This window comes from Nycticebus coucang, chromosome 21 (assembly GCF_027406575.1).
Source record: "Nycticebus coucang isolate mNycCou1 chromosome 21, mNycCou1.pri, whole genome shotgun sequence".
NCBI classification, from domain to species: Eukaryota; Metazoa; Chordata; class Mammalia; order Primates; family Lorisidae; genus Nycticebus; species Nycticebus coucang.
Genome location: NC_069800.1, coordinates 52,312,843 through 52,338,611, shown reverse-complemented (window position 1 = coordinate 52,338,611; position 25,769 = coordinate 52,312,843). Strand labels below are relative to the sequence as shown.

Below are 25,769 nucleotides of genomic sequence, written 5' to 3'. Positions count from 1 at the left end.
TACAAAAGGCTTAAACGGAAGGTGGCATTTGGGCGTCCAAGAGGAAAGGCTTTTAAATATGTCAACACTGAGTAGAGAATAGCTGTGCGGGATGTCTTGATCTCCAAGTCAATTCATGTAACAAATACATATACAAAACTCAGGGTCATTAACTACTCTCCATTTCCCTGACCCTGGCCATTCCGATTTGCCTTCTACGTCTCCGTGATGTGATTTTGGACCAGCCCTTCCCATCCCTCAGTTTCTACATCTGCACAAGAATTATAGACTCCCCTCACGCTAGGACACATCAAATCTAATGGGGGCAGGATTCGATTAGGTTCAAGAAGAGTATTAAGTAACCCGCAACGAGGAAAGCAAAATGACTAACTACATTAACCCTTCTTCCGCCAGGCCAAGGCCTCCCCGTAGGGCGCATGCTTTTCAGAGCCGTTTCAGGAGGGGCGTGGCCAGGCTCCATAGGCAACCACGCCCAGGGGAGCAGGGTCGGCCTCTGCCGCACCCAGCCCTGCGGCCCAGGGAAAGGGACCCAGCATGACGTCACGTACCACTTCCTATGTAACCCTCCGCACGGCAGAAAGTAGTCTCCAACCCAGACTGGATCTCGTCGCCCATACTAGGTAACATAAAAAACCCTGGAGTCTCTTCGGAACTGATTATGGTTTTAGGGCCTCGGACCGACCTTCCAGAACACTGGAAATCTGTCTTTCCCCGGGCCAGCGAAGGAAGTAGTTCCGGCCTGCAGTCGGCCGATGGGTTCCTCCGCAGCGGGGGATAGAGGATGGCGACCTCGTCGATGCCGGAGTCAGGGAGGAACGTGGCTACGAAAGGCTCGGGTGAGCTCCGAATAGAGTCAGACCACCCAATTGTACCCTGCCGTGGGGTGAGGTCACACTGCGGGGATACCCTGCGGCGAGGTCCCGGGCCGGCGGGGCTGTCCGAACAGGGCCCCGGGGTCCCAGGCCCTTTAGTTGCTCTCGCACTTGCCTGAGCGGAAACCGGGCGCCGCCACAAGATGGCGTCGGGCCTGGAGCACAGGCAGCGCCGGGGACAGCCCCGAGTCGCCAGGCCCCGAGACCGTCGCTGTCAGCCCCCCTCCGCAGGGGAACCTGGGGAGGAGGGGAGCGAACCACTGACCCTGGGGGCCTGCGGGCTGTACCACCGATTCTGTGCCGGGGGGATTTGGGGCTCGATCGGATTCATAGAGCGAACCACTGCTGGGGAATCGTGGGGGCGAGAGAAAGGGTCAAAATTATCGGTCATTGACCACCATCCCGGGGAAGGGCCTGAGCCTAGGGAGGCAACCCTTCTCCCTCCACTTTTCCCGGAGCTTCTCTTTAAATACACGACAAAACCCCGCCCTGTAGGAGACTCAGTCTTTGCATCTGCAAAATGGGCGCAAGGGTGCAGCTGGGTGGGCAGTGGTCGCCGGGGCCGGGGAGATGGCTCGCTTGTTCCAGCCCAGGTCACTTCTTCTCACAGAGTGAAGGCGCTAGACCCGGCGCCCTCCTGTCAGGCAGCCCCCTGAGCCGATGGAGGAGAGCGAGGTGGAGAGCAGTAGCGACGCGGCCCCTCGGCCTGGCCAGCCAGAGGAGCCCTCTGAGAGTGGCCTGGGTGTGGGGACCTCTGAAGCCGTGTCCGCCGACAGTAGCGACGCAGCAGCAGCCTCAGGACAGGCAGAAGCTGACGACTCCGGCGTGGGACAAAGCTCAGACCGTGGCAGTGGCTCTCAGGTATGGACCTGGCTGGACAGCATGGGTGGAGACAGGGACCAGGAGGAGCAGTGCCCGGCAGACAAGAGCAAGCAGCCAGCAAGGCTTGTTTGTAGCTAATAGTTGTTTTTGGTTTACTGTGATCATTGCACCCTGGCAAGCCCCTAACAAGAGTTTTCTCATTTCTGCTTTATACCTTGTAAGCTACGTACCATTTTTTTCTGCATCTTACAGAAAAGGAAACCCAGGCACAGAATGCAGACAGAGCCAGGATCCAATTCAAGGCTGTGGTCTTAGCTAGCGTACTACACACTGTCCTCACACAGAGGCAGGTTCAAGTCTTGCCCCTGCCCTTAGTTCTTCCCATGAACTGGAAGACTTCCCATGAACTAGAATGGGAAGACTTCTTTGAGCCTCAGTCTTTCTGTCTGTAAAAATGGAGCAGGAATACCTGTTTCCAAGGATGCTGGGTTACGAGCTCCTGCCGGACATTTTCTTGGAAACACTTTGTAAATCATCTCTTTCTGGCTCTGCCACTTCTGAGCTCTGTAATCTTGAGCAAGCTACCCAACTTCTGGCTCTTAGTTTTCTTATCTGTAAGGCTAGAATGATAAATTTACCAGCCTTATAGAATTTTCTGGAAGATTAAATGAATTAAGAAATGAAAAGCTCGGCTCCGCGCCTGTGGCTCAAGTGGCTAAGGTGCCGGCCACATACACCTGAGCTGGCAGGTTCCAGCCTGGGCCTGCCAAACATCAATGACGGCTGCAACCAAAAAATAGCTGGACATTGTGGCAGGCACCTGTAGTCCCAGCTACTTGGGAGGCGGAGGCAAGAGAATCCCTTGAGCCCAGGAGTTGGAGGTTGTTGTAAGCTGTGATGCCATGGCACTCTACTCAGGGCGACAGCTTGAGGCTCTGTCTCAAAAAAAAACGATGGCCCTTATAATCTGCAAGGTAATGATCATAGTCAAGACATCACTTGACAGAGGTACACAGCTGGGGCCCTTACTTGGGGTCTAGCAGAGATGGACCTACTGTGTGCCCAGCTTGTGATGGACCCTAGGGATACAGCAGGAGACAAGAGAGGTTTGAGGTTTGGTACAGGTGTTTGTGGAATGTAAAGCCTGGCACTCATTACTGTGCAGAGCAAACAGAGTATGATGGGGGGACACCAGCTGCTGTGGCATTGAGGACAAAGAAGTCCTAACTTGGCTATAACAGGGTTATAACAGGGTTGTCTTCCTAGAAGAAGTACAGCTAAGTGGTGGTGAGTTAGCTTGAGGTGATGCTGGGAAGAGGTTCGGAGTGAATTAATGTATGCAAAATTCGAATGAAAAATACCTTCTCCTGCACTCAGGGCCTGTACTCAGTGGTTAGGGCGCTGGCCACATGCACCAGGGCTGATGGGTTCGAATCCGCCCAGGCCTGCTAAACAACGACAACAGCAACAAAAATAGCCTGGCATTGTGGCAGGTGCTGTAATCCCAACTACTTAGGCGGCTGAGGCAAGAGAATTGCTTCAGCCCAAGAATTTAAGGTTGTTATGAGCTGTGACGCCACCGCACTCTACTGAGGGTGACATGGTGAGACTCTGTCTCAAAAAAAAAAAAAAAAGGAAAAAAAGAAAAATAGCTCCTCCTGGCTGTAGTATGGAGGGTATGGGGTTGCCTTCCTTTATTTTAGGGTAGCCCCTGACCAGAATTAGGGACCCTGGGACTTTTTCTTGGGGTTCTCTGTGACTGGAAGGTGTCTCCCACTAGTCCTCAGTGGGGCTGAGGGTGTGGGTGGCTCCACTCACCTTGGCCTTGGACTAGAGGGCTCTATCTGCAAGTGGGAGCTGGCAGGCTGCCTGCCCTGTCCCTTCCCTGGCCCCTGAACGCCTTCCCTCTCTGTTTCTTGCCCTTAGGAGGAAGTGTCTGAGAGCAGCTCAAGTACAGACTCCCTGCCTCATGGCTACCTCCCTGATTCATCATCTGTGTCCCATGGGCCAGTGGGAGGGGTGACAGGTGGCCCCCGAGCTCTAGTCCACTCCAGTGCACTCCCAGACCCCAACATGCTGGTGTCTGACTGCACAGCTTCCTCCTCGGACTTGGGTTCGGCCATCGACAAGATCATTGAGTCTACCATTGGCCCTGACCTCATCCAGAGTAAGTCAGACTGAGAGCCCCATGGGGCTTCCCTGCAGGGTCCAAAATATAGCTGCATGAGGGCAGCGCCTATGGCTCAGTGAGTAGGGCACTGGCCCCATATACCAAGGGTGGTGGGTTCAAACCCGGCCCTGGCCAAACTGCAACAAAAAAATAGCTGTGCATTGTGGCTCAGGAGTTGGAGGTTGCTGTGAGTTGTGTGATGCCACGGCACTCTACCAAGGGCGATAGAATGAGACGCTGTCTCTACAAAAAAAAAAAAAAGATAGCTGTGTGAACTCAGGCATATCACCTTGCCACGCGGAGTGCGTGAAGTGGGAACAGCAACATTGCCTGTCTATAGTGGTAAATGACATGAGGATTTAGTGATACATTGCACTGAAGTTCTTAGCGTAGTACAATGAAAATAGAAACAGTTATTGCTTACTTCTTGCTGGGAGCTGTTCTCAACTTTACATACAATAGTTCATTTAACCCTCCTAGTAGCCCCAAAACGTAGATGCTGTTGTTATCCTCATAGTCCAGATGACAGATCTGAGGCACTGAGGAGACAAAACAACTTAGCCACTGTCACCAGCATGGAATGACTTGTGTTGAGCTGTGAGCTCCGACCATCTGTGTCCTGAGCTTGTACTCTTAAGTACTATACTGTATCTACTGCATGTGTTATCAAGGAGTATAGAGGCCATAGCACCTTTTTAAGCCCTAGGAAGCCAACCCTAAGAAGGCAGTGTGGGAATTGGGCCTTGACTTTGAGGAAGTTTGGAGAGGAAAGAGGAGGACTTACCAGGATTAGTAGGGCAGCCATGGCTGCCTGTATCACTGTGGGCCTGCTATAGAGCCGGCATGTCCCTCACAACAGATCTTGCTAAGGGAAGCAGCTGGGGCTCTGAGGGCAACACAGCTGGTTTGCAATTATACTGGTGAGCCAGAATAAGTGGAGCCTGTGGGATGGTCCTATAGCTAGGAACCCCCTGCCCAGGTGTGACCCACCCTTCATGTCTGCCCAGGCTGTATCACTGTGACCAGTGCTGAGGATGGTGGGGCTGAGACCACACGATACCTGATCCTGCAGGGCCCAGATGATGGTAAGACCCTATGCGCCAGACCCAGGGATGCCTACAGTGGGCAGGAGCCTGGGAGAGGACAGGCTCTGCTCCACACTCCATGTGATCTTGGCAGATTATTCATTGCTCTGGGCCTCCATTTTCCTATTGGCGAGGAGGTCTGTGGTGGGCAGTTTGATTCTGGACTTCCTGGGTCTGCTTATAGCTACTGAGAGGAGTAGCTATAGTTTGTGGCCAGTCCTAACCTCCATTTAACCTCCCCTCTGACCTCCTCCCCACCACCAGGTGCTCCCATGACATCGCCATTGTCCAGTTCCACCCTAGCCCACAGCCTGGCAGCCATTGAGGCCCTGGCTGATGGGCCCACCTCCACATCAACGTGCCTAGAGCCACCTGAGGAGGCACAGGGTGGGCCCAGCTCTCCAGCACAGCCACCCTCAGCCTCTGGTGCTGAGGAGCCGGACCTGCAGAGCCTGGAGGCCATGATGGAGGTGGTGGTGGTGCAGCAATTCAAGTGTAAGATGTGCCAGTACCGGAGCAGCACCAAGGCCACGCTGCTGCGCCACATGCGGGAGCGGCACTTCCGTCCAGGTGCCTGTCCAACTTGGGCTTCACAGGTGGGGTGGGTGCTGAGAGCCAGACATGGCAAGCATATCTCACCCCTCCACCCCCACCCCTAGCAGCAGCAGCAGCAGTAGCAGCAGTTGGTAAAAAGGGACGTCTGCGGAAGTGGGGCACCTCAACCAAGACCCAGGAGGAAGACAGGCCAGAGGAGGAGGACGATGATGACATTGTAGATGCTGGCGCCATTGATGACCTAGAGGGTAGGCCACTAGGGTTCCTAGGCCTGCTATCCTCCCTCCCTTATATAAATACGCACTGAGCTCTTCTCCATGCACATGGAGGGCCAGGAAGGAGCAATTGGCACAGACACACCCATGGGTGCTTCCAGTGTTAGGCAGAAGAGATTGGCACTGGGACCAGGACAAAGTACATGTGTATTTGTGGGGGTTTTTTTGGTTTTTTTTTGCAGTTTTTGGCCAGGGCTGGGTTTGAACCCACCACCTCCAGCATATGGGGCCGGCCCCTACTCCTTTGAGCCATAGGCGCCACCCCATGTGTATTTTTTTTGGTAGCCATGTTGAACATAAAAAGGAAAAAGTGAAATTAAGTTTATTCGTATATTTTATTTACCTATATATCTAAAATATTTTATCATTTCAATATTCAGTCGATTCTAGAAATTTTTAGGTGCTTTTTTGTTGTTGTTTGTTTGTTTGTTTTTGTTGTTGCAGTTGGGCTGGGGCCGGGTTCAAACCCACCACCCTCGGTATATGGAGCTGGTGCCCTACTAACGAGCCACAGGTGCCACCCTGTTTGTTTTTGTTTTGAGTCTCATTCTGTTTCCTAGGCTAGAGTGCCATGGCCTCACCTTAGCTCACAGGAATCTCAAACCTCTGGGTTAAAGTGATCCTCCTGCCTTACTCTCCTGAGTAGCTGGAACTACAGGCACCCACCACAATGCCCTGCTCATTTTTTCTCTTTTTAGTAGTGATGGGGTCTTGCTCTTGCTCAGGCTGGTCTTGAACTCTTGAGCTCAAGGGATGCTTCCACCTCAGCCTCCCAGAGTGCTAGGATTATAGGCATCAGCTATCACACACAGCCTGTTTTTTCTTTTTGTAAATATCATGTTTTAAGCCTGTGCGAAGTTTGTTTTTTTTCTTTTTTTATACTATTTGAAATTCATTATGCATTTTACACTTAATCATATCTCAATTTGGACTAGGTATATTTCTTTTTTTTTTTTTCTTGAGACAGAATTTCAAGCTGTCACCCTGGGTAGAGTGCCATGGCGTCACAGCAACCTCAAACTCTTGGGCTTAGGCAATTCTCTTGCCTCAGCCTCCCAAGTAGCTGGGTCTACAGGTGCCTGCCACAATGCCTGGCTATTTTTTTTGTTGTGGCAGTTGTCATTATTTTAGCTGGCCCGGGCCGGGTTTGAACCACCTGCCCCCGTGTATGTGGCCGGCTTCCTAACCACTGAGCTATGGGTGCTGTCCGAGGACTAGGCATATTTTAAGTGATTAATAGCCACACATGGCTAGTAGCACCCGTTTGGGGCAGAGCTTGGGCAGTAATAGGATTTGTAGACTTGACTGTTTCCAGGGGTGGCTGCCAAGTGCCTTGAGGAAGGGGTATCTTTTTCTAATCCACATAATGGTGCCATATGAGCTGGTGGTGGATGCTCAGGGAGGGATGCTCATAGTCTGGAGGGTGAGTCGCCATGGGCCTGAAGGAAGAATGGGCTTCTTCCCAGAAGAGCTGAGCCAGGGGTTGGGGCTGAAAGGACAAGTTTAACTACTGTTCCCCTTCTTTTATGTCCCCACAGAGGACAGCGACTATAATCCAGCTGAGGATGAGCCCCGGGGCCGGCAGCTACGGCTCCAGCGCCCCACCCCCAGTACCCCAAGACCCCGAAGGAGGCCTGGCCGGCCCCGAAAGCTGCCTCGCTTAGAAACCTCAGACGTCCCAGATGGTGAGACTTGGTCATGGGAAGGGCCCATGTGGGTAGGTCAGGGGTAGCCTTACCCTCTGTGTATTTCTCTGGAGCTCTGGAGAACTGGTATGCCCTATAGAGTAGCAGTCTCAAATTGGGTGCCCTGTAAGCCTCCTTGTAACTCGAGAAACGATATCTCCACTTTATGAAAGTTTTCATTGGTAAATTGTCACAGCAAAAGAAAACTTTGATCTTATAACTGATACGTTTTAAATATTACTGAAATGAGGCTCCACGTCTGAAGCTCAGCGGCTAGGGCACCAGCCACATACACCAGAGCTGAATCCAGCCCAGGCCTGCCAAACAGCAGTGACAACTACAACCAAAAAATAGCCAGGCGTTGTGGTGGGCATCTGTAGTCCCAGCTACTTGGGAGGCTGAGGCAAGAGAATTGCTTAAGCCCAGGAGTTGGAGGTTGCTGTGAGCTTTGATGCCATGGCACTCTACCCATGATGACAGCTTGAGGCTCTGTCTCAAAAAAAAAAGATAATAATAATAACTTTTCACTGAGGTAGATATGGGGAAAATCACATATCCTGCACAGGCCAAGGAGTTTTCCCAAGGTAAACACATCAGTATAACCAAAATGTGAACACATCTATATAACCAAATACCCCAATCAGGAAACAGGATGGTACCAGCATTGTCTGCATCCTTGTTAATTTTAAAGTACAGTATTATATATTTAAATATTGTTGATGTTTTTAAAGAGGTAACACATTTAGATTGTTCAAACTTCCAAAAGTTTGCAAATGTATAAGCAAAGTCTTCTCCCTCCCCTCAATCCTTCAGCCATCCAGCTTCCCAGCCTCCCTAGGGAACACCAGTGTTCAAGCCCCACTACTGTTTCTTAAGCTTTAGACTGTTTTTAGGCTGTTCCTTTAAGGACACTAAGGATGTGGCCTCCGTTTGACAGATGGAGCAGACAAGACTTCGGGAGGGGATGGTTCTGTCTGGGAATGCACAGTAAGTTGGTGTCAGAGCTATGTCAAACCCAGGGCTCCTGACCAAGAAGTCCTAGCTCTGCTGTTGCTCCAGACAGCATCCATCAACTATAGGAGGGGATACGGTATCCACACTGCCCTTGGACCACAAGCTGTTTGCAGCTGTCCAGCAACCGGAAGGGCCCATCAGTGATCTGAGGCTTGCTCGCTGGCTGGCCTCTGGGCCACCTATCCATATCTGTGGCTGATTTGTTTTTTTGGTTTTTCTTTTTTTTTTGAGATGTCTCAGTTTGTTGCCCTGGGTGAGTGCTGTGGCATCATAGCTCACAGCAACCTCAAACTCTTGGGCTCAAATGATCCTCTTGTGCCTCAGCCTTCCTAGTTGCTGGGATTACAGGCACCTTCTACAACACCCAGCTAATTTTATTTTATTTATTTATTTTTTTGAGACAGAGTCTCACTCTGTTGCTCTCAGTTGAGTGCTATGACCTCACAGCTCACAGTAACCTCAAACTCTTGGGCTTAAGCAATTCTCTTGCCTCAGCCTCTCAAGTAGCTGGGACTGTAGGCACTCACCACAACGCCTGGGTGTTTTTTGGTGTAGTTGGCCCAGGCTGGATTCGAACCCATCAGCTTCAGTGTATGTGGCTGGTGCCCTAGCCACTGAGCTACAGGTGCTGAGCTACCCAGCTAGTTTTAGAGAGGGGGTCTTGCTCTGGCTCAGGATGGTCTTGAACTCCTGAGCTCAGGCAGTCCATCTGCCTCAGCCTCCAGAGTGCTAGTCTGTAGCTGACTTGTGACCTAGGATGTCTGTGGCAGGTGTGGAAGGAGAGCCTCTAGTGAGTTCCCAAAGTGGACAGAGCCCTCTGGAGCTACAGGATCCTGAAGCTCCTAGCTCCTCAGGTCCTGGACAGCTGGTGGCCCTGGGCAAGGCAAGCAGGGCCCCTGTGGAACCTGGAGTGAGTCAGTCAGATGCAGAGAACGCAGCACCCTCCTGCCAGGATGAGCCTGACGCCCTGCCTCGCCGCCGTGGTCGTCCCTCCAGGCACTTCTTAGGCAAGAAATACCGCAAGTATGTGGAATGGGCATGGGACAGGTGGCAAGCCCCCAGGGCTCCTTGGGGGCCCCAAGGAGTCTCCTGACACTCTCCTGGCAGGTACTATTACAAGTCGCCCAAACCACTCCTGAGGCCTTTCCTGTGCCGCATCTGTGGCTCTCGCTTCCTGTCCCACGAGGACCTGCGTTTCCACGTCAGCTCCCACGAAGCCGGTGACCCCCAGCTCTTCAAGTGCCTGCAGTGCAGCTATCGTTCCCGCCGCTGGTCCTCACTCAAGGTGTAGCAGCCTGGAGGCCCAGGCACCAGAGAGGATGAGGAAGGTGGCAGTGGGGGAGAGTGGAGTTCTCTGCATGCTGCAGAAGGCTTAGCTTTTCAGGCCCTGCAGGAATATGCAGAGGGGGCTGTGAAGGGCTGCTGTGCACGATGGTGCTGCACTTTGTGGTCATCGTAGATTTGCTAGTTCACCACTGCAGACTGGTGCCTGGCTGGAGAACTCTGGCTTCATCTAATTCAGTCTGTTGGAAAGCTTTCCAGCAGATGGCAGTAATGTGTCTAAAGAATAAGGGCTGCTTTTTCTCCTTAACCCAGAGATGCCTTGGGATTCTGCAGCAGCCCTGAACCTGTCTTTCAATAGTCACATTCTCTCGCAGCCCAGTGAGGTTGCAGGTGTAGATAGTCCCATTTTACTGACCCAAGAAACTATAGCTTGGCGTGGCTCATGTGCAGGTTGGTAGTTGTAGGAGGAGTTGGAGCTCTGTTCTTTATGCACACAGTGCTCTGGGTTCCGCAGGGAAGGTGCCCCTTAGCACAGTGAGGAATGGGCTGTGAAGCCACACTGCATGGGTTCAGCTCCAACCTTTGCCATCCTCAAGGTCCCTTCACCCTGAGCCTGGGTTTCCTTCTTTGTCAAAGGCAAGGCAGCAGAGAACCTGGCAGAGTGGGTGCCCTTACTGGGGAAAGTCCCCAGCCTTCAGAGGCCTCAACCCTTGCCCCAGGGTCTGCTGCTCACTCCTTCATTCTGTGAGCCTGCTCTCACACCATCCCTGGGGTAGGAAAGGAAGCCAAGCCCCAGGCTACTCCTTTTGCCTTTCTTCCAGGAACACATGTTCAACCACGTGGGCAGCAAGCCCTACAAGTGTGATGAGTGCAGCTACACCAGTGTCTACCGGAAGGACGTCATCCGGCACGCGGCTGTACACAGCAGGGACCGGTCAGTGAGTGGGTGGGTGGGTAGGGTGACAAAGTAGGGGTTCAGAATAACCACGGTTCTTTCCTCCTGAGCACCTGCTCTGGGCCAGCCCCTTTCGCTTTACATTGCAGGCATGATCAGAAAAACAAGGCAATTCATCCCAGATCAAGTGGCTCAGAACAGGGCAGTAGAGGGGCCTCAAGGTCCCCAATCAGTCATTCTCTTCCCTGATAGGAACTTTAGTTCTCATCTGTAAAACCGGGACAGTTGTTGAGGAGATTGAAGGAAATTGTGTATCTAAAGAGGCTCGGTAAATGATTCAAAGATCTGGAGGCAGCACCTATGGCTCAGTGAGTAGGGCACTGGCTCCATATACCAAGGGTGGCAGGTTCAAACCCGGCCCGGGCCAAACTGCAACAAAAAAATAGCCGGGCATTGTGGCAGGCGCCTGTAGTCCCAGCGACTCGGGAGGCTGAGACAGGAGAATCGCCTAAGCCCAGGAGTTGGAGGTTGCTGTGAGCTGTGACACTACAGCACTCTACCGAGGGCGATAAAATGAAACTCTGCCTCTAAAAAAAAAAAAATCTTTTGGAATCCAGGTTCGTATGCTCCTGTCACTTGGTGCTGAAAGAACAGACCTAGGATAAAGAGCAACAAAACCCCTGGGCTCCTAAGGATTGCTCATTGAACTGTAGATCGATCTGTAGTTTCAGGAAGGAGTTAGCTCCACAGCGGAGTGATGTGTGAGCAGAAGCTGGATACAGAGATCCATGAAGACAATGACTCAAACTATGTGGAAAATCTAAATCTCCACAATGCTTATAGGCTCTCTTTCTTTTTTTTTTTTTTTTTTTAAAGTAGGAGTTCTATTGTCAAATAGGATTAGGGGCACCAGGTTGAATACCTGTTTGACAGCTGTCTTTCCTACAGGAGTTGTTAGAGCCTTTATTTATTTTCAGAGTCTTCAATATGCAAATGCATTGTATGCTTGAGAGAGAAAGAACCATTTCCCAAATGCAGTTGAGTGCAGAATGTTATTTACAGCGTGTCTTTTAGCATTTTCCCTAGTTAACTCAGTTGGGAAAGCTCTGTTCTAAGAGAAGGGCTTAGGCGGGAAGGAAGGGTGCTTAGGGCTGAGACTGGGTCTAGTCACCGTGAGAGGGTCTGGAGTGGGCTTAGGGGAGCTGTGGTCTAACCCCTGGGCCTTTTTCCCCACAGGAAGAAGAGGCCAGATCCGGTGAGTCTGGGCACTGGCCTGGGAACAGAGCCTGCCTGGGGGCTGCTTATAGGGGTTGGGGTAGGAGGAGAAGACTCACCTTCCTTCTCCCCCTCTCTCTCCATCTGGCCCTTTCTCTGCCTTCCCAGACCCCAAAGCTGAGCTCTTTCCCTTGCCCTGTGTGTGGCCGTGTGTACCCCATGCAAAAGAGACTCACGCAGCACATGAAGACGCACAGCACTGAGAAGCCCCACATGTGTGACAAAGTGGGTGGCAGCCAAGGGCCAGGCTGGGCGTGAGGGTGAGGGTCTTCCCTGGGTGACCCCCAGCTAACCTCACTCCACCCCTTGCAGTGTGGAAAATCATTTAAGAAGCGCTACACCTTCAAAATGCACCTCCTCACGCACATCCAGGCTGTCGCCAACCGCAGGTACATCCCCTAGGAGGCCTCTGGGTGTGTGAGCACCCCTTGCCCAGCTCTGAGCTTCCCTCCCTCTAACTGCCATCAGGTTCAAGTGCGAGTTCTGCGAGTTTGTTTGTGAGGACAAGAAGGCACTGCTGAACCACCAGCTGTCCCATGTTAGCGATAAGCCGTTCAAATGCAGCTTTTGTCCCTATCGCACCTTCCGAGAGGACTTCTTGCTGTCCCATGTGGCTGTTAAGCACACAGGTCAGGCTCAGCACACCCAACCCTACCCCACTGCCCTTCAACTCCCTGTAGCCCCTCACTGGAGGCTCAGCTCTTGTCTTCTTCCTTCCCGCTTAGAAGCCCTTGGGAACAGTCCACATCCTTCATGTGTAAAGAGAATTTCCCGTGTGTGTTCACTCTGACCTAAGTGTGGGGTGTGTTCACCCCACCCCCCTGACCCGCCCCCACCCCATGAAGGCAGGGAAGCAGCAGCAGCGAATGGTTGTCCCACAGAAGCTGCGCAGCAAAAGTTGGTTCCCTGTTCTCCTTGGTGCCTCACCCTCAGGTAGACACCCTAGGAGAGGTCAGAGCAGGGGACTAAGGCTTCCTTTAGCCATATCCCTATCTGCCTGGAGTGGGGCTGGTTCAAGGGAGAAGTGTGTAGTCATGTGACTTTGAAAACAGGTACTTGGCTGGGTTCAGTGGCTCACTCCTGTAGTCTCAGTACTTTGGAAGGCCAAGCAAGGAGGGTCACTTGAGTCCAGGTGTTCGAGGCAACGTAGTTAGACCTCATCTCTACAAAAAATTAAAAAATTGGGCTCGGCGCCTGTGGCTCAAGAGGCTAAAGCACCAGCCACATACACCTGAGCTGGTGGGTTCGAATCCAGCCCGGGCCCATTAAACAACAATGACAGCTGCAACCAAAAAATAGCTGGGTGTTGTGGTGGGTGCCTGTAGTCCCAGCTACTTGGGAGGCAGAGGCAGGAGAATCATTTGAGCCCAGGAGTTGGAGGTTGCCGTGAGCTGTCATGCTACGGCACTCTACCCAGGGCGACAGCTTGAGGCACAGTCTCAAAAAAAACCCCAAAATTAGCCAGAAGTGGTGCTGCATACCTGTAGTCCCACCTACTCAGGAGGTCAAGGCAGGAAGACCACTTGAGCCCTAGGAGTTTGAGGCTATAGTGTGCTATGATTGTACCACTGCACCCAGGCTGGTGACCTTGTTTCTTTTTTTTTTTTGTAGAGACAGAGTCTCACTGTACTGCCCTCGGGTAGAGTGCCATGGCGTCACACGGCTCACAGCAACCTCTAACTCTTGGGCTTACCCGATTCTCTTGCCTCAGCCTCCCGAGCAGCCGGGACTACAGGCGCCCGCCACAGCACCCGGCTATTTTTTTGTTGCAGTGTGGCCAGGGCTGGCTTTGAACCCGCCACCCTCGGCATATGGGGCCGGCGCCCTACTCACTGAGCCACGGGCGCCGCCCCAAGGTGACCTTGTTTCTAAAAAAGAACAATAAAACCATAAAAAGAAAATGGGCACTCATAGGAAGGTTGTGGTTGTGGAGGTGGCTCTAATTTGTCTTAGTCCTGGCCCACCATAATGGATAGCAGCATATATCTGCCTAAGCATAGGAATGAATCACTGGAAGTGAATCAGTTGGAGAGGTCCTTCAGATCAGGAAGTCTCCAGGGGCAGGGGTGGTGGTGGTGGTGGATACCAGCATCCACTAACATATGTCTACAGGAGCCAAGCCCTTTGCCTGTGAGTACTGCCACTTTAGCACGAGGCACAAGAAGAATCTTCGCCTGCACGTACGGTGCCGACATGCAAGCAGCTTTGAGGAATGGGGGCGCCGCCACCCTGAGGACCCCCCCTCCCGCCGCCGCCCCTTCTTTTCTCTGCAGCAGATTGAGGAGCTGAAGCAGCAGCATAGTGTGGCCCCTGGGCCACCTCGCAGCCCTCCAGGACCTCCTGAGGTAAAGTCAGCCGAGCCAGCAGCACACAGACGGTTAGGAGCGTGGGCCAGGATGACAATGTGATGCCACCTCTCCCAGCCTCTACACCTTCATTTGCACATTGAAGTACAACAAAATGCTCCCTGCTTCTCTAGGCTGTGGGACAGACCCGCTGAGTCACAGATACATCAGCCCTAAGCTCAGGGTAGGGATGGTTTTCCAGTGTCAGTAATAGAGAATGAGAGCACCGGTGGCTTAATTGTGATGGTAGTTTAGTATTCTTGCATATAGAAGAATTCCAGAGGTCAGTAGGCCATGGCTGGTGTAGGAGTTCCATGGTTTCAGGAACTCACCTCAGTGTTTTTGCTCAGCCATGCTGGGCATGTGACTTCCATCTTCATAGTTTTTTTTTTCTTTTTGAGACAGAGTCTTCCTATGTCACCCTTGGTAGAGTGCCGTGGCATCACAGCTCACAGCAACCTCTAACTCTTGTGCTTAAGCACTTCTCTTGCCTCGGCCTCCCAAGTAGCTGGGACTACAGGCACCTGCCACAACGCCCAGCTATATTTTTGTTGCAGTTAATTGTTTAGCAGGTCCAGGGTTCGACCACCTGCCTTAGAGTGTCTGGCCAGTGCCCTAACCACTGAGCTATGGGCGCCAAGCCCCATCTTCATAGTTGTCTCCTGGTCTAGTGTAGTTGCAGGAGGAAGGGATGGGGGAAGGACAGAAAGGATGCCTGCCATCTGTCCATCTATCTCCCTCATGAACTTTATCAGAAGTTCGTTGTTCAGGCACTTAGCCACACCTTATCTAGCTGTAAGGGAGGTTGAGGAATAGTCTCGAAGCTGGGTAGCTGCCTCCCTGATGAAATCAGAGCTCTGTCAGCAAGGGGAGGGTTCAGGGATAGGTAGGCAGTAGTCCCTGCCTGGTGGGCTGACACATTAACCCCTGAAAGACAGACTGCACAGAGTGCAGAACCGAGGCTCGGAAGTCAGATAGTCTTGGGTCCAAGCAGCAGCCCTGCTACTTAAGTGGAATCTTAGGCCAGCCACTTCACTCTCCTAGCCTCAGTTGATTCGTCTGTAGCATCGAGCTTGTGTATCCTGAAAAGTGATTGTGAAGAGAAAACAAACCAACATGTGTGAGATAGATGCCTGATACATCAGAGGTGCTTGGTAAATGGTACTTGAATCTAGACCAGTCTGTCTCAGGCATGGTCACATCCCTACCCTAGATACCCCCAGAGGCAGCACCTTTCCAGTCACCTGAGACCTCCTCGCTGCTCTGTTCTGACTCTCTGGGTGGCACAACCATCATCTACCAACAAGGTGAGCTCTGAGGAAGGGAAGGAGCTCAAGGAGCGGGGCAGTGGCAGGGTCATGCCGGTGGGCTGGAAGATGGGAGGGTAGTGTTAGATATCAGATTTTCAGCCCTTTGTCAGGCTTGGGTCCCACCCCACCCAGGAGCTGAGGAGTCAGCTGAGATGGCCACGCAGACAGCCTTGGATCTGCTGCTGAACATGAGTGCTCAGCGGGCCCTGGGGGGCACGGCCTTGCAGGTGAGCTGCCTGGGGACCTCCTCCCTGACCTTGTTACCTTAGTTGCACAGCTCTGTGCTAGACACTAGGAATAGAGGAGAGCAGTGAATTAGAGCTGCCCTGCTCTCAGGGAGCTCCCTGTTAGCAGGAGAGATCCACTGAAATTCAGTGGGCAAATGCAGAGGCAGACCAGCTGTGCCAGGGAGACCCCAGGAGGCCAGGGAGGCTGTATGCACTGCTCTGGGGGCTTCTGGGGCCCTGTCCTTGTTTGGTTTTCCTCCTAGCTCTGTTGTTATCCTATGCCTGTGATCCCGCAGGCATCTGAACTAGCTTCCCATCTAACAGGTGCCCTCATTACATGATAGTCTTGACACCCTGAAGACTCCAAGGCTTAATCTATTTCAGCCCTCTCTCTTAAGTTCCAGAGGCCTTAGCACATGCACCTCTAGCCTGACACATTCTCCCCTGAGTTCATCCCCTTTACTTCTCCTGACCCCACCTAACTGCCTGGGGTCACTTTCATACTTCCCTGCCGCTGCACATCTAGCCTGTCTTCAAGGCAGAGGGAAGTTTGTTTGCCCTGCCTATGTCCCAGCCTCTTGAAAAGATGGAGAACATGTGTTTAAGATTTTAAGTTCTAAGAACTTGAAACAATAACATGCTGGCGGGGGCCAGGGAGAGAGAAAACTCCATGAAGCTATGGGCTTGGCGCCCATAGCTCGGTGGTTAGGGCACCGGCCAGATATACCAAGGCAGGTGGGTTCAAACCTGGCCTGGGCCTGCTAAACAATAATAACAGCAACAAAAAAATAGCCAGGCGTGTGGCGGGTGCCTATAGTCCTAGCTACTTGGGAGGCTGAAGCAAGAGAATTACTTAAGCCTAAGAGTGAGAGGTTGCATCAGACCTGGAAATCTTCATGAAATTTTTGAGGCAGAGTCTCACTTTGTAGCCCTCCATAAGTGCCATGGCATCACAGCTCACAGCAACCTCAAACTCTTGTGCTTAAGCAATTCTCTTGCTTCAGCCTCCTAAGTAGCTGGGATGACACACGCCCACCACAATGCCCGGCTATTTTTAGAGATGCAGTCTTGCTCTGGCTCAGGCTGGTCTCAAACCTGTGAGCTCAGGCAATCCACCCACCTTGGCCTCCCAAGTGCTGGGATTACAGGCGTGAGCCAACACGTCCAGCCCAAGGTAGATAGAAGTTTTATATTTTTAGATAGGAAATTGGATTCTTTTTTTTCTGCAGTGTTTGGCTGGGGCTGGGCTTGAACCCGCCACCTACGGCATAGGGGGCTGGCACCCTACTCCTTTGAGCCACAGGCACCTCCCATTTTTTTTTTTTTTGAGACAGAGCCTCAAGCTGTCGCCCCTGGGTAGAGTGCCATGGCATCACAGCAACCTCCATCTCCTGGGCTTAAGCAATTCTCTTGCCTCAGCCTCCCAAGTAGCTGGGACCACAGGTGCCCGCCACAATGCCCGGCAATTTTTTGGTTGTAGTTGTCGTTGTTTGGTAGGCCGGGGCTGGAATCAAACCCACCAGCTCTGGTGTATGTGGCTGGCACCTTAGCCGCTTGAGCTACAGTCGCTGAGCCTGGATTCATCTTTTAAAGTTTTTGCCTTTGATATCAGCCCTAGAAAGGCTGCCTAACCTTCACCCCAAGGTTATATAAACATTCATCTCTATTTTTTTCTTAGAGTTTTATTTTTCACTCTTGAGTCTTTAGTCCATCTGGAATTTATTTCTGGCATATGCAGAAAGGTAGGGGTCTAACTTTGTTTTTTTCCTAAAGGTCACTCAGTGCTGACCGTGTATTAAGTAATCGTACCTCCCCCAGTGGTTCGAAATGTCCTCTGTTCCATACCGTACACAGGAGTCTATTCTAGACTCTCCAGTTCTATTTGTTTGCTGCTGCTCTCATGCCAGTTTCATATGTTGTTTTTTTCTGATTTTGAAAGCATATGTTTGTTAAAAAAACAAAATGAATATTTAGAAATTCTCAACACAGAGCTGGGTGCGGTGGCTCGTGCCTATAATCCTAGCACTTTGGAAGGCTGGGGCGGGTATATTGCTGGAGCTCAGGAGTTTGAGACCAGCCTGAGCAAAAGTGAGACACCGTCTCTAAAAATAGCATTTGGCAGGTACCTGTAGTCCCAGCTACTTGGGAGGCTGACACAAGAAAATCTCTTGGGCCCAGAAGTTTGAGGTTACCGTGAGCTATGGCACCAGAACACTCTATCCAGGGCAACAGAGTAAGACTCTTGCCTCCAAAAAAAAAGTTTTCAACAGGAAAAGTAAAAGTCCTTAACATTCCTCCCTTCCTATCAGGATAAGAAGAATTTCTTCCCCACCTTGTTCATGTATACACTAACACCTAGACCATTATTCCTTAAAAAATGGGATCACACCATTCATACTCCTCAAAACTTATCTTTTCTTCACTCAGCAGTATGTGGTAAGGCAGCCTGGCCAGCACCTACAAATAGCCTCATTTCTCGTCCCATCTCCATATTATATCTCTGTATCATTTTGTCAGATAATTGTTCTAAAGTTTATTTAACCAGGGTTGGAACGGTGGCTCACTCCTGTAATCCTAGCACTTTGAGAGGCTGAGGCCAGTGGATTGCTTGAGCTCAGGAGGTCAAGACCAGCCTGAGCAAGAGCAAGACCCCACCTCTAAAAACAGAAAAATCTAGCTGGCCATTGTGGCAGGTGCCTATAGTCCCAGCTACTCAGGAAGCTAAGGAAAAAGGATCACTTGAGCCCAAGAGTTTGAAGTTGTTGTGAGCTATGGCATCACTGCACTCTACCCAGGGCAACAGAGTGAGACTGTCTAAAAACAAAAAAAAAAAGTTTATTTAACCAGTCTTTTATTGGTTGGGTTGTTTCCGGTTTCTGTTATTTCAAGAAATGCTTCAGTTTACATGTACAGTAAAACCTCCCTAGTTGATGACCTCCTTAAGTTGACCTAATTTTCATAGACAGGTCATGCCCCACATGTACATGTCAATAAAGTAGGCCTATGGCTCTGCACCCATAGCTCAGTGGTTAGGGCGCTGGCCACATACACTGGGCTGGCGAATTCAAACCCGGCCCAGGCCTGCTAAACAACAATGATGACTACGACCAAAAAATAGCCAGGTGTGGTGGCGGGCACCTCTAGTCCCAGCTACTTGGGAGGCTGAGGCAAGAGAATCACTTAAGCCCAAGAGTTTGAAATTGCTGTGACACCACAGCACCCTACCAAGGGTGACATAGTGAGACTCTGTCTCAAAACAACAAAAACAATACATTAGGCCTAGTTCTTTATGTTGACCATCTCCATATGTTGACCAATTTGTTACAGTCTCTTGAGTGGTCAACTTTCAGAATATTTTCAATGCTCATTTAGGGCAGCACCTGTGGCTCAAGGAGTAGGGCGCCAGTCCCATATGCCAGAGGTGGCGGGTTCAAACCCAGCCCCAGCCAAAAAAAACTTTTTCATTTAAAAAATAAAATAGCCTCCTAAAAGTGGACTTGATGGATCACAGGGTATAAAGCCTTATAAAAAGATATGCCAGAATTGACTCAGAGCCTGCAGCTCAATAGTTACAGCACCAGCCACATATACCAAAGATGGCAGGTTCAAACTCAGCCCGGGCCAGCTAAGCAACAATGACAACTGCAACAGAAAAATAGCCAAGTGTTGTGGTGTGTGCCTGTAGTCCCAGCTATTTGGGAGGCTGAGGCAAGAGAATCACTTAAGCCCAAGAGTTTGAGGTTGCTGTGAGCTGTGATGCCTTGGCATTCTACCGAGGGTGACATAGTGAGACTCTGTCTCAAAAAAAAATAAAGATAATACCAGTATACATGACCATTACTGAGGAGTGTTACCCTATGCCTTTGCCAATACTGGGTATTACCAGTCTTTATAAATCTCTACCATTCTGGGTGGTGCCTGTGGCTCAGTGGATAGGGCACCAGCCCCATATACCAAGGGTGGTGGGTTCGAATCCAGCCCTGGCCAAACTGCAACAACAAAAAAAAATAGCTGGATGTTGTGGCAGGTGCCTGTAGTCCCAGCTATTGGAGAGGCTGAGGCAAGAGAATTGCCTAAGCCCAGGAGTTAGAGGTTGCTGTGAGCTGTGAGGCCACAGCACTCCACTGAGGGACATAAAATGAGATAAAATGTCTCTTAAAAAAAAAAAAAATCTCTACCATTCTAATAGAAGTATATTTCATGGTCTTAATTTATAATTGTAAGGGCGGCGCCTGTGGCTCAGTCGGTAGGGCACCGAGTGGTGGCGGGTTCAAACTCAGCCCCAGCCAAACTGCAACCAAAAAATAGCCAGGTGTTGTGGCGGGTGCCTATAGTCCCAGCTGCTCGGAAGGCTGAGGCAAGAGAATTGCTTAAGCCCAGGAGTTGGAGGTTGCTGTGAGCTGTGTGAAGCCACGGAACTCTATTGAGGGCCATAAAGTGAGACTCTGTCTGTACAAAAAAAATTATAATTGTGTGATGATAAGTTGAACTTTTCTATTTTAGAGACCATTTTACTCCTTTTCCAAATTACCTGCTTGCATCGTTTTATTATTGTTTCACAAGAACTCTTTGTATATGAAAGAAATCCACCTTTTATCTCTCATATGAATTGTTAAATATCCCCCTGCCCAGTTTCTTTTTATTTTGACTTCATTTTATGGTTTGATTTGCTGTAGGTTTACCTTTTGTCATGATTAGAAAAATCTCCCCACGGGCAGTGCCTGTGGCTCAGTGAATGGGGCGCTGGCCCCATATACTGAGAGTGGCAGGTTCGAACCCAGCCCCTCTAGAGTATAGAGGCATCATCATAGCTCACTGCAGTCTCAAACTCCTGGGCTCCAGTGATCCTCCTGCCTCAGCCTCCCAAGTAGTTGGGACTACAGGTGTGTATCACTATGCCTGGCTAATTTTTCTTTTTTTGCAAAGACAGGGTCTCACTTTTGCTCAGGCTGGTCTTGAGCTCCTGACCTCAAGTGATCCTCCTGCCTCAGGTTCTCAAAGTGCTAAGATTACAGGTGTGAGCCACTGTGCCTGGCCTGCCCTAGTCTCATTCATCTATTTCTAGTTGCTGATTGGGATTTGGAAAGCCAGAGTGTATTTTAGAAAAAACTAGGATTGTGGGAATGAATGGTGGTAGCACTGGGTCTGGCCACTGTGGGAGAGCTTCAGGGCACTGAGATGGAGAAGGGTCTTGCACACCTGCCCATCATGCTCACTGGTGCCATTGCAGGTGGCTGTGGTGAAGTCGGAGGATGTGGAAACAGAGTTAACTTCCCCTGGTGGGCAACCCTCTCCCGAAGGTGCCACTCCACAGGTGGTAACCCTCCACATGGCAGAACCAGGGAGCAGTGTGGCAGCGGAAAGCCAGCTAGGTGCCTCTGAACTACCGCAGATCACCCTGGCATCAGGTCCCTTTGGTGGGGCTGGCTACAGCGTCATCACAGCACCTCCTATGGAGGAAGGGACATCAGCTCCTGGTACACCTTACAGGTGAGACATGCTGCCTGCATGCTGCCCTTTCAACCTTGTATATGTGTGCTGGGGCAGTTGGATTTGAGCCCTAACCACCCAAACCTAGTTGGCACGATGCAAAAGTCCCAATACATATCAGGTGATTGGCTGTAGTGGAGTCTGTCCTCAGGAGGTCAGGAGCCACCATTTTTTGCCACTTAGATGTTGCAAGCACTTGAGCTCCTGACCTCACCTAAACCATTCCTATAAATCCACATTTCTACTAGGGAAATAGGCTAGGGAAGTCAAGTAACTGGCCTAATCAGACATACAGTAGGTAAGGATTTGAAGTCTGGTCCCTTTGGTTCCCATGCCCAAGTGCACTTTTTTTTTTTTTTTTTTTTGCAGTTTTTGGCTGAGGCTGGGCTCAAACTCACCACCTCCGGCATGTGGGGCCGGCGCCACCCCCAAGTGCTCTTTTTCTTAGATGATCTCAGGTGTTTTCTGGCTTTGACATTTGGATCAAGCTCAGGCTTCTATGCCAACACTTGAGGTGTGGCACCTGCATCTGGCTTCTCTACAATGAGCCAGTTTGGGGCAGGAATGTTCATGTGTTTGGTAAACCTTAGGCCATCTGATGGAGCCCTTAATTTAAGTGCCAGATTCTGGGCCCATGCCCTTAGGTAGTACCTGGGCAGGTAGGTCTCTCAGCATCTGCCCTCTGCTTTTAGGCTGCAAGTCCTTGCTATCCCTGCCCAGGGATCAGGCTCCTGGTGGGGGCTCCCGCCTCCTTTGCTACCTTATTGGCTTGGCCCTATCCTCCTGCCCTACTTGGCCAGACTTGGGCTGGACCCCTGAGGCCCTTTGTCTCACTGCCTCTCACTCCCACTGCCATGCTTACCAAGGGGGCATGGATTACCACTTTTTGAGCAGGGTACTGTGCCAAGCACTTGGTAACCATTTACAGGAGAGCCAGTGGAGGTCAGGTGACAGGGCAGAGCAAGGGTCCTTCCAGCTCAAGTCCACCCCCAGGGAGTGGGCTCCTGTGGCACTCCATCCTCTCCTAGAGGCTTGCTTCATCGTGCCCTTCTCTGTGTCCATAGTGAAGAGCCCCCAGGGGAAGCAGCCCAGACTGTTGTTGTGAGTGACACCCTGAAGGAAGCTGGCACCCACTATATCATGGCCGCCGATGGGACCCAGCTCCACCACATCGAGGTGAGGTTGGCGGAAGCCACCACCACCCATCCCCCTGATCCTCTGCTCCTCAGCACCTCATGCTGCCTGGTCTCTCCACAGCTGACTGCAGATGGTTCAGTTTCCTTCCCAAGTGCAGATGCTCTGGCCTCTGGAGCCCGGTGGCCCCTGCTGCAGTGTGGGGGGCTGCCCAGAGATGGTCCTGAGCCCCCATCTCCAGCCAAGACCCACCAGGTGGGGGACCACCAGAGTTCTGCCTCCCCACCTCTTCCAGCCAGCAAAGCCCTGGGCCTGGTTATGCCCCCCTCGTCACCATCTGCTGCCACCACAGCATCAAAGAAGTTTTCCTGCAAGATCTGTGCCGAGGCCTTCCCTGGCCGGGCAGAAATGGAAAGTCACAAACGGGCCCATGCTGGGCCCACTGCTTTCAAGTGCCCTGACTGCCCCTTCAGTGCTCGCCAGTGGCCTGAGGTCCGGGTAGGTGTCACCCCACCTCTTTGCCTCTGCTGTCATTTATTGGGCTACTCAAATAACAAACCTTTATTGAGTACCCCCTCAAGCCAAGTCCTCTACTCCTGTACAGAGGGTCCAACCCCTGTGACAGCTGAGTGTGCTGTAGCAACCTTCCTCAGGGTCAGAGATGACCCAGCAAGGTCCCAGCTCTCAGGGAGCTTGGTCTGGTGGTGAGCCAGACATGACATAACAATGCCTGATGGTGTCCCCAATGTGAACTAAGTGTGCGGGATAGAGAGCACAGACAGACATATGAAGAGCAAGTCATTTGGACATGGGGCACTGGGGAAGATGTCACAGAGGTAGGATGGCTGAGCTGGGCCTGCAGGAGCAGGGACACAGCAGTGTGACAGTGTGAGGCAGGGTTGGGAAGTTCATGCTGTCTAGAAAACTGAGGGTGCAGGGTCAAGGCAGATGGGGGGGTCAATATGGAGAAGGCAAAGGAGACAGGTTCTGGGGCAGGTCCACAGTCCATCTGGGGGGCTCTGTCTGTGTGCCTGAGATTTCCAGTCTTCAGGTGTGACCAATTCCCACAGGGAGACTGCAACACCATTAGGCAAGGGTAAGCCCTAGGATATAGTGCTGGGTGGCACCTTCAGAAGTCCCCTCCTCCATCAAACACCTCAAAGTCACACACAGGTAAACTGAGTCTGAGCTGGGATAGAATTTTCCCAGTGACCTAATGGTAGAGCCTGTGGCTTCTTACTCAGAAAAACACAGCCACCCAGACCTTCATCCGCTTTGTGCTCTACACCCAGCTTCTCGCTAGTGCACACAGTTTGGGGTTTCCTAGGCCTGCTTTGTAAGGACCTGGGGACTTGCTGACATCTGTCCTGACCCAGTTGATTGCCCCTCTGCAGGCCCACATGGCACAGCACTCGAGCCTGCGGCCCCACCAGTGCAGCCAGTGCAGCTTCGCCTCCAAGAACAAGAAGGACTTGCGGCGGCATGTGCTGACCCACACCAAGGAGAAGCCTTTCGCGTGTCACCTCTGTGGGCAGCGGTGAGCCGGGTACTAGTGGGCAGGGCAGCTGGGCATGTGTGCTAGAGCCGCCCCGAGCCTTCTTCCGTCCCCTCAGTTTCAACCGTAATGGGCACCTCAAGTTCCACATCCAGCGGCTGCACAGTCCTGATGGGAGGAAGTCAGGGATCCCTACAGGCCAGGCCCCAACTCGGACCCCAACCCAGACCATCATCCTGAACAGTGATGACGAAACACTGGCCACACTACACAGTGAGCTGCCCCTGGGCCACAGGGTTGACACCAGGGTGGATCCAGAAGCACCTCTGGGCCAGGGTAGGAACGCTGGGTGAGCATCCTCCTCCCACTTCCTCAGCCACACTCCAGTCCAGTCATGGAGTCCTGGGTCCAGAGCGGCTGCAACAGGCACTGAGCCAAGAACACATCATTGTGGCCCAGGAACAGACGGTGACCAATCATGTAAGAGCCAGGACTGGGGGCCCTGCTTTGGGAGGTCATGGCAGGTCATGAGTAGGGGTGGGGGCAGAGAGCTGAGGCTAGAGCTGGCTTGGCCCTGGCAGGAGGAAGCCACTTACATCCAAGAAATCATGGCAGATGGCCAGACAGTACAGCACCTGGTGACCTCTGACAATCAGGTGAGCTATGGCCACCCACTCAGCCAGGACTTTTTGCCCTTCCTCTCTCCTTCCCTCCCTCCCCACCAAGGCCCCCATTGGGGAGGAATAGTACTTTCAAACCACCTCTCCCAAGGTCTGTGCTTTCCACCAACTGCCATTATTGGTGGTGGGTGTCTCTGGTCCCCCACTTTGCTTAGTTGGGCCCCTCAGCACCTTCCTACTCCCCACCCTTCCTCAGGTACAGTACATCATCTCCCCGAATGGTGTCCAGCACCTGCTCCCCCAGGAATATGTTGTAGTCCCAGAGGGCCATCACATCCAGGTAGGCTAGGCCTGGAGGAAGGGTGGGGCCCGAGGGGAGGGCTGCACAGCTTCTGCCCACAAGAGATCATGGGTTGGCATCCTTTCTAGGTGCAGGAGGGCCAGATCACACGCATCCAGTATGAACAAGGGGCCCCATTCCTTCAAGAGTCCCAGGTAGGGCCTGGGGGGCCTGGTGGAGCTGGGGCATGGGTGGGGCTCCTCTAGGGCCACATCTCATCAGCCTCTTCCCTCCAGATTCAGTACGTGCCCGTGTCTCCAGGCCAGCATCTTGTTACACAGGCTCAACTGGAGGCTGCAGCACACTCAGCTGTCACAGGTAGGGGTTGGACCCTGAAGACCATGGAGGCTGGGCCCAGCTGCTGAGCCTCAGGCTTATGATGCTTTCCCCTCTCCTGGCAGCAGTGGCTGACGCTGCCATGGCCCAAGCCCAGGGCTTGTTCAGCACAGAGGAGGCAGTGCCTGAACACATTCAGCAGCTGCAGCACCAGGGCATCGAGTACGACGTCATCACACTGACCGACTGAGCCCCAAGGGCCGAACGCAGATCGTGGATATTGGGGCCAGCCCTCCTGGGGTCCTGGGATGGGGGGACCCACCAGGACTCACTGCCCTCTTCCACTTAGTATCTCCAGATACTGGGTAGCCAGCATCCTGTCACCCCAAGGGAGCCAGACCTGTGCTACTGGGGTTGGGGGCAGCTATGGGCCCCAGCCAGGACATGCTGGGTGCCCCAGCCTGCAGGCAGGCTTTGGGAGAGAAATTTATTTTTGTTTGGATGGACCCACTGGCCCCTTAGTCTCAATAAAGGGACCAGCGTCCATCCTTGACCAGCTTGGTTTGTCTACTTGCTGCTGGAGCCTGAACCAGGCCAAGA

General features: G+C 52.0%; 2 protein-coding genes across 9 annotated transcripts in view; one reads left to right on the top strand and one right to left on the bottom strand.

Annotated features, from left to right (window-relative positions):
* Positions 1-820, bottom strand: part of MMP9 (matrix metallopeptidase 9) — a 39,090-nt gene extending 38,270 nt beyond the window's left edge. For 2 of the 3 annotated variants that reach the window (XM_053573392.1, XM_053573394.1), the window contains exon 1: positions 683-820. The gene's annotated coding sequence lies outside the window, so the exon portion shown is untranslated. Of the gene's footprint in view, positions 1-548 lie in introns of all 3 variants that reach the window. The other variant, XM_053573393.1, reaches the window with a different exon arrangement.
* On the top strand, positions 726-25,729 carry ZNF335 (zinc finger protein 335). 6 transcript variants are annotated; one of them, XM_053573382.1, is made up of 28 exons: positions 726-836; positions 1,483-1,733; positions 3,621-3,861; positions 4,872-4,949; positions 5,214-5,519; positions 5,609-5,752; positions 7,318-7,464; positions 9,249-9,501; positions 9,586-9,763; positions 10,584-10,696; positions 11,894-11,912; positions 12,041-12,157; positions 12,245-12,321; positions 12,401-12,561; positions 14,045-14,277; positions 15,491-15,584; positions 15,687-15,814; positions 21,045-21,304; positions 22,369-22,480; positions 22,562-22,936; positions 23,833-23,975; positions 24,052-24,206; positions 24,310-24,413; positions 24,515-24,589; positions 24,810-24,893; positions 24,983-25,048; positions 25,130-25,211; positions 25,295-25,729. In XM_053573382.1, exons 2-28 carry the CDS (start codon positions 1,533-1,535, stop codon positions 25,417-25,419), a joined length of 4,071 nt encoding a protein of 1,356 aa, XP_053429357.1. In that variant the 5' UTR covers positions 726-836; positions 1,483-1,532; the 3' UTR covers positions 25,420-25,729. The 6 variants fall into 6 exon arrangements, with proteins under 6 accessions (XP_053429357.1, XP_053429359.1, XP_053429363.1 ...); XM_053573384.1 differs by lacking the exon at positions 726-836 and having other exon boundaries at positions 1,125-1,733; positions 25,298-25,729; XM_053573388.1 differs by lacking the exon at positions 726-836 and having other exon boundaries at positions 1,126-1,733; positions 9,333-9,501.
* The last annotated feature ends 40 nt before the right edge of the window (positions 25,730-25,769 follow it).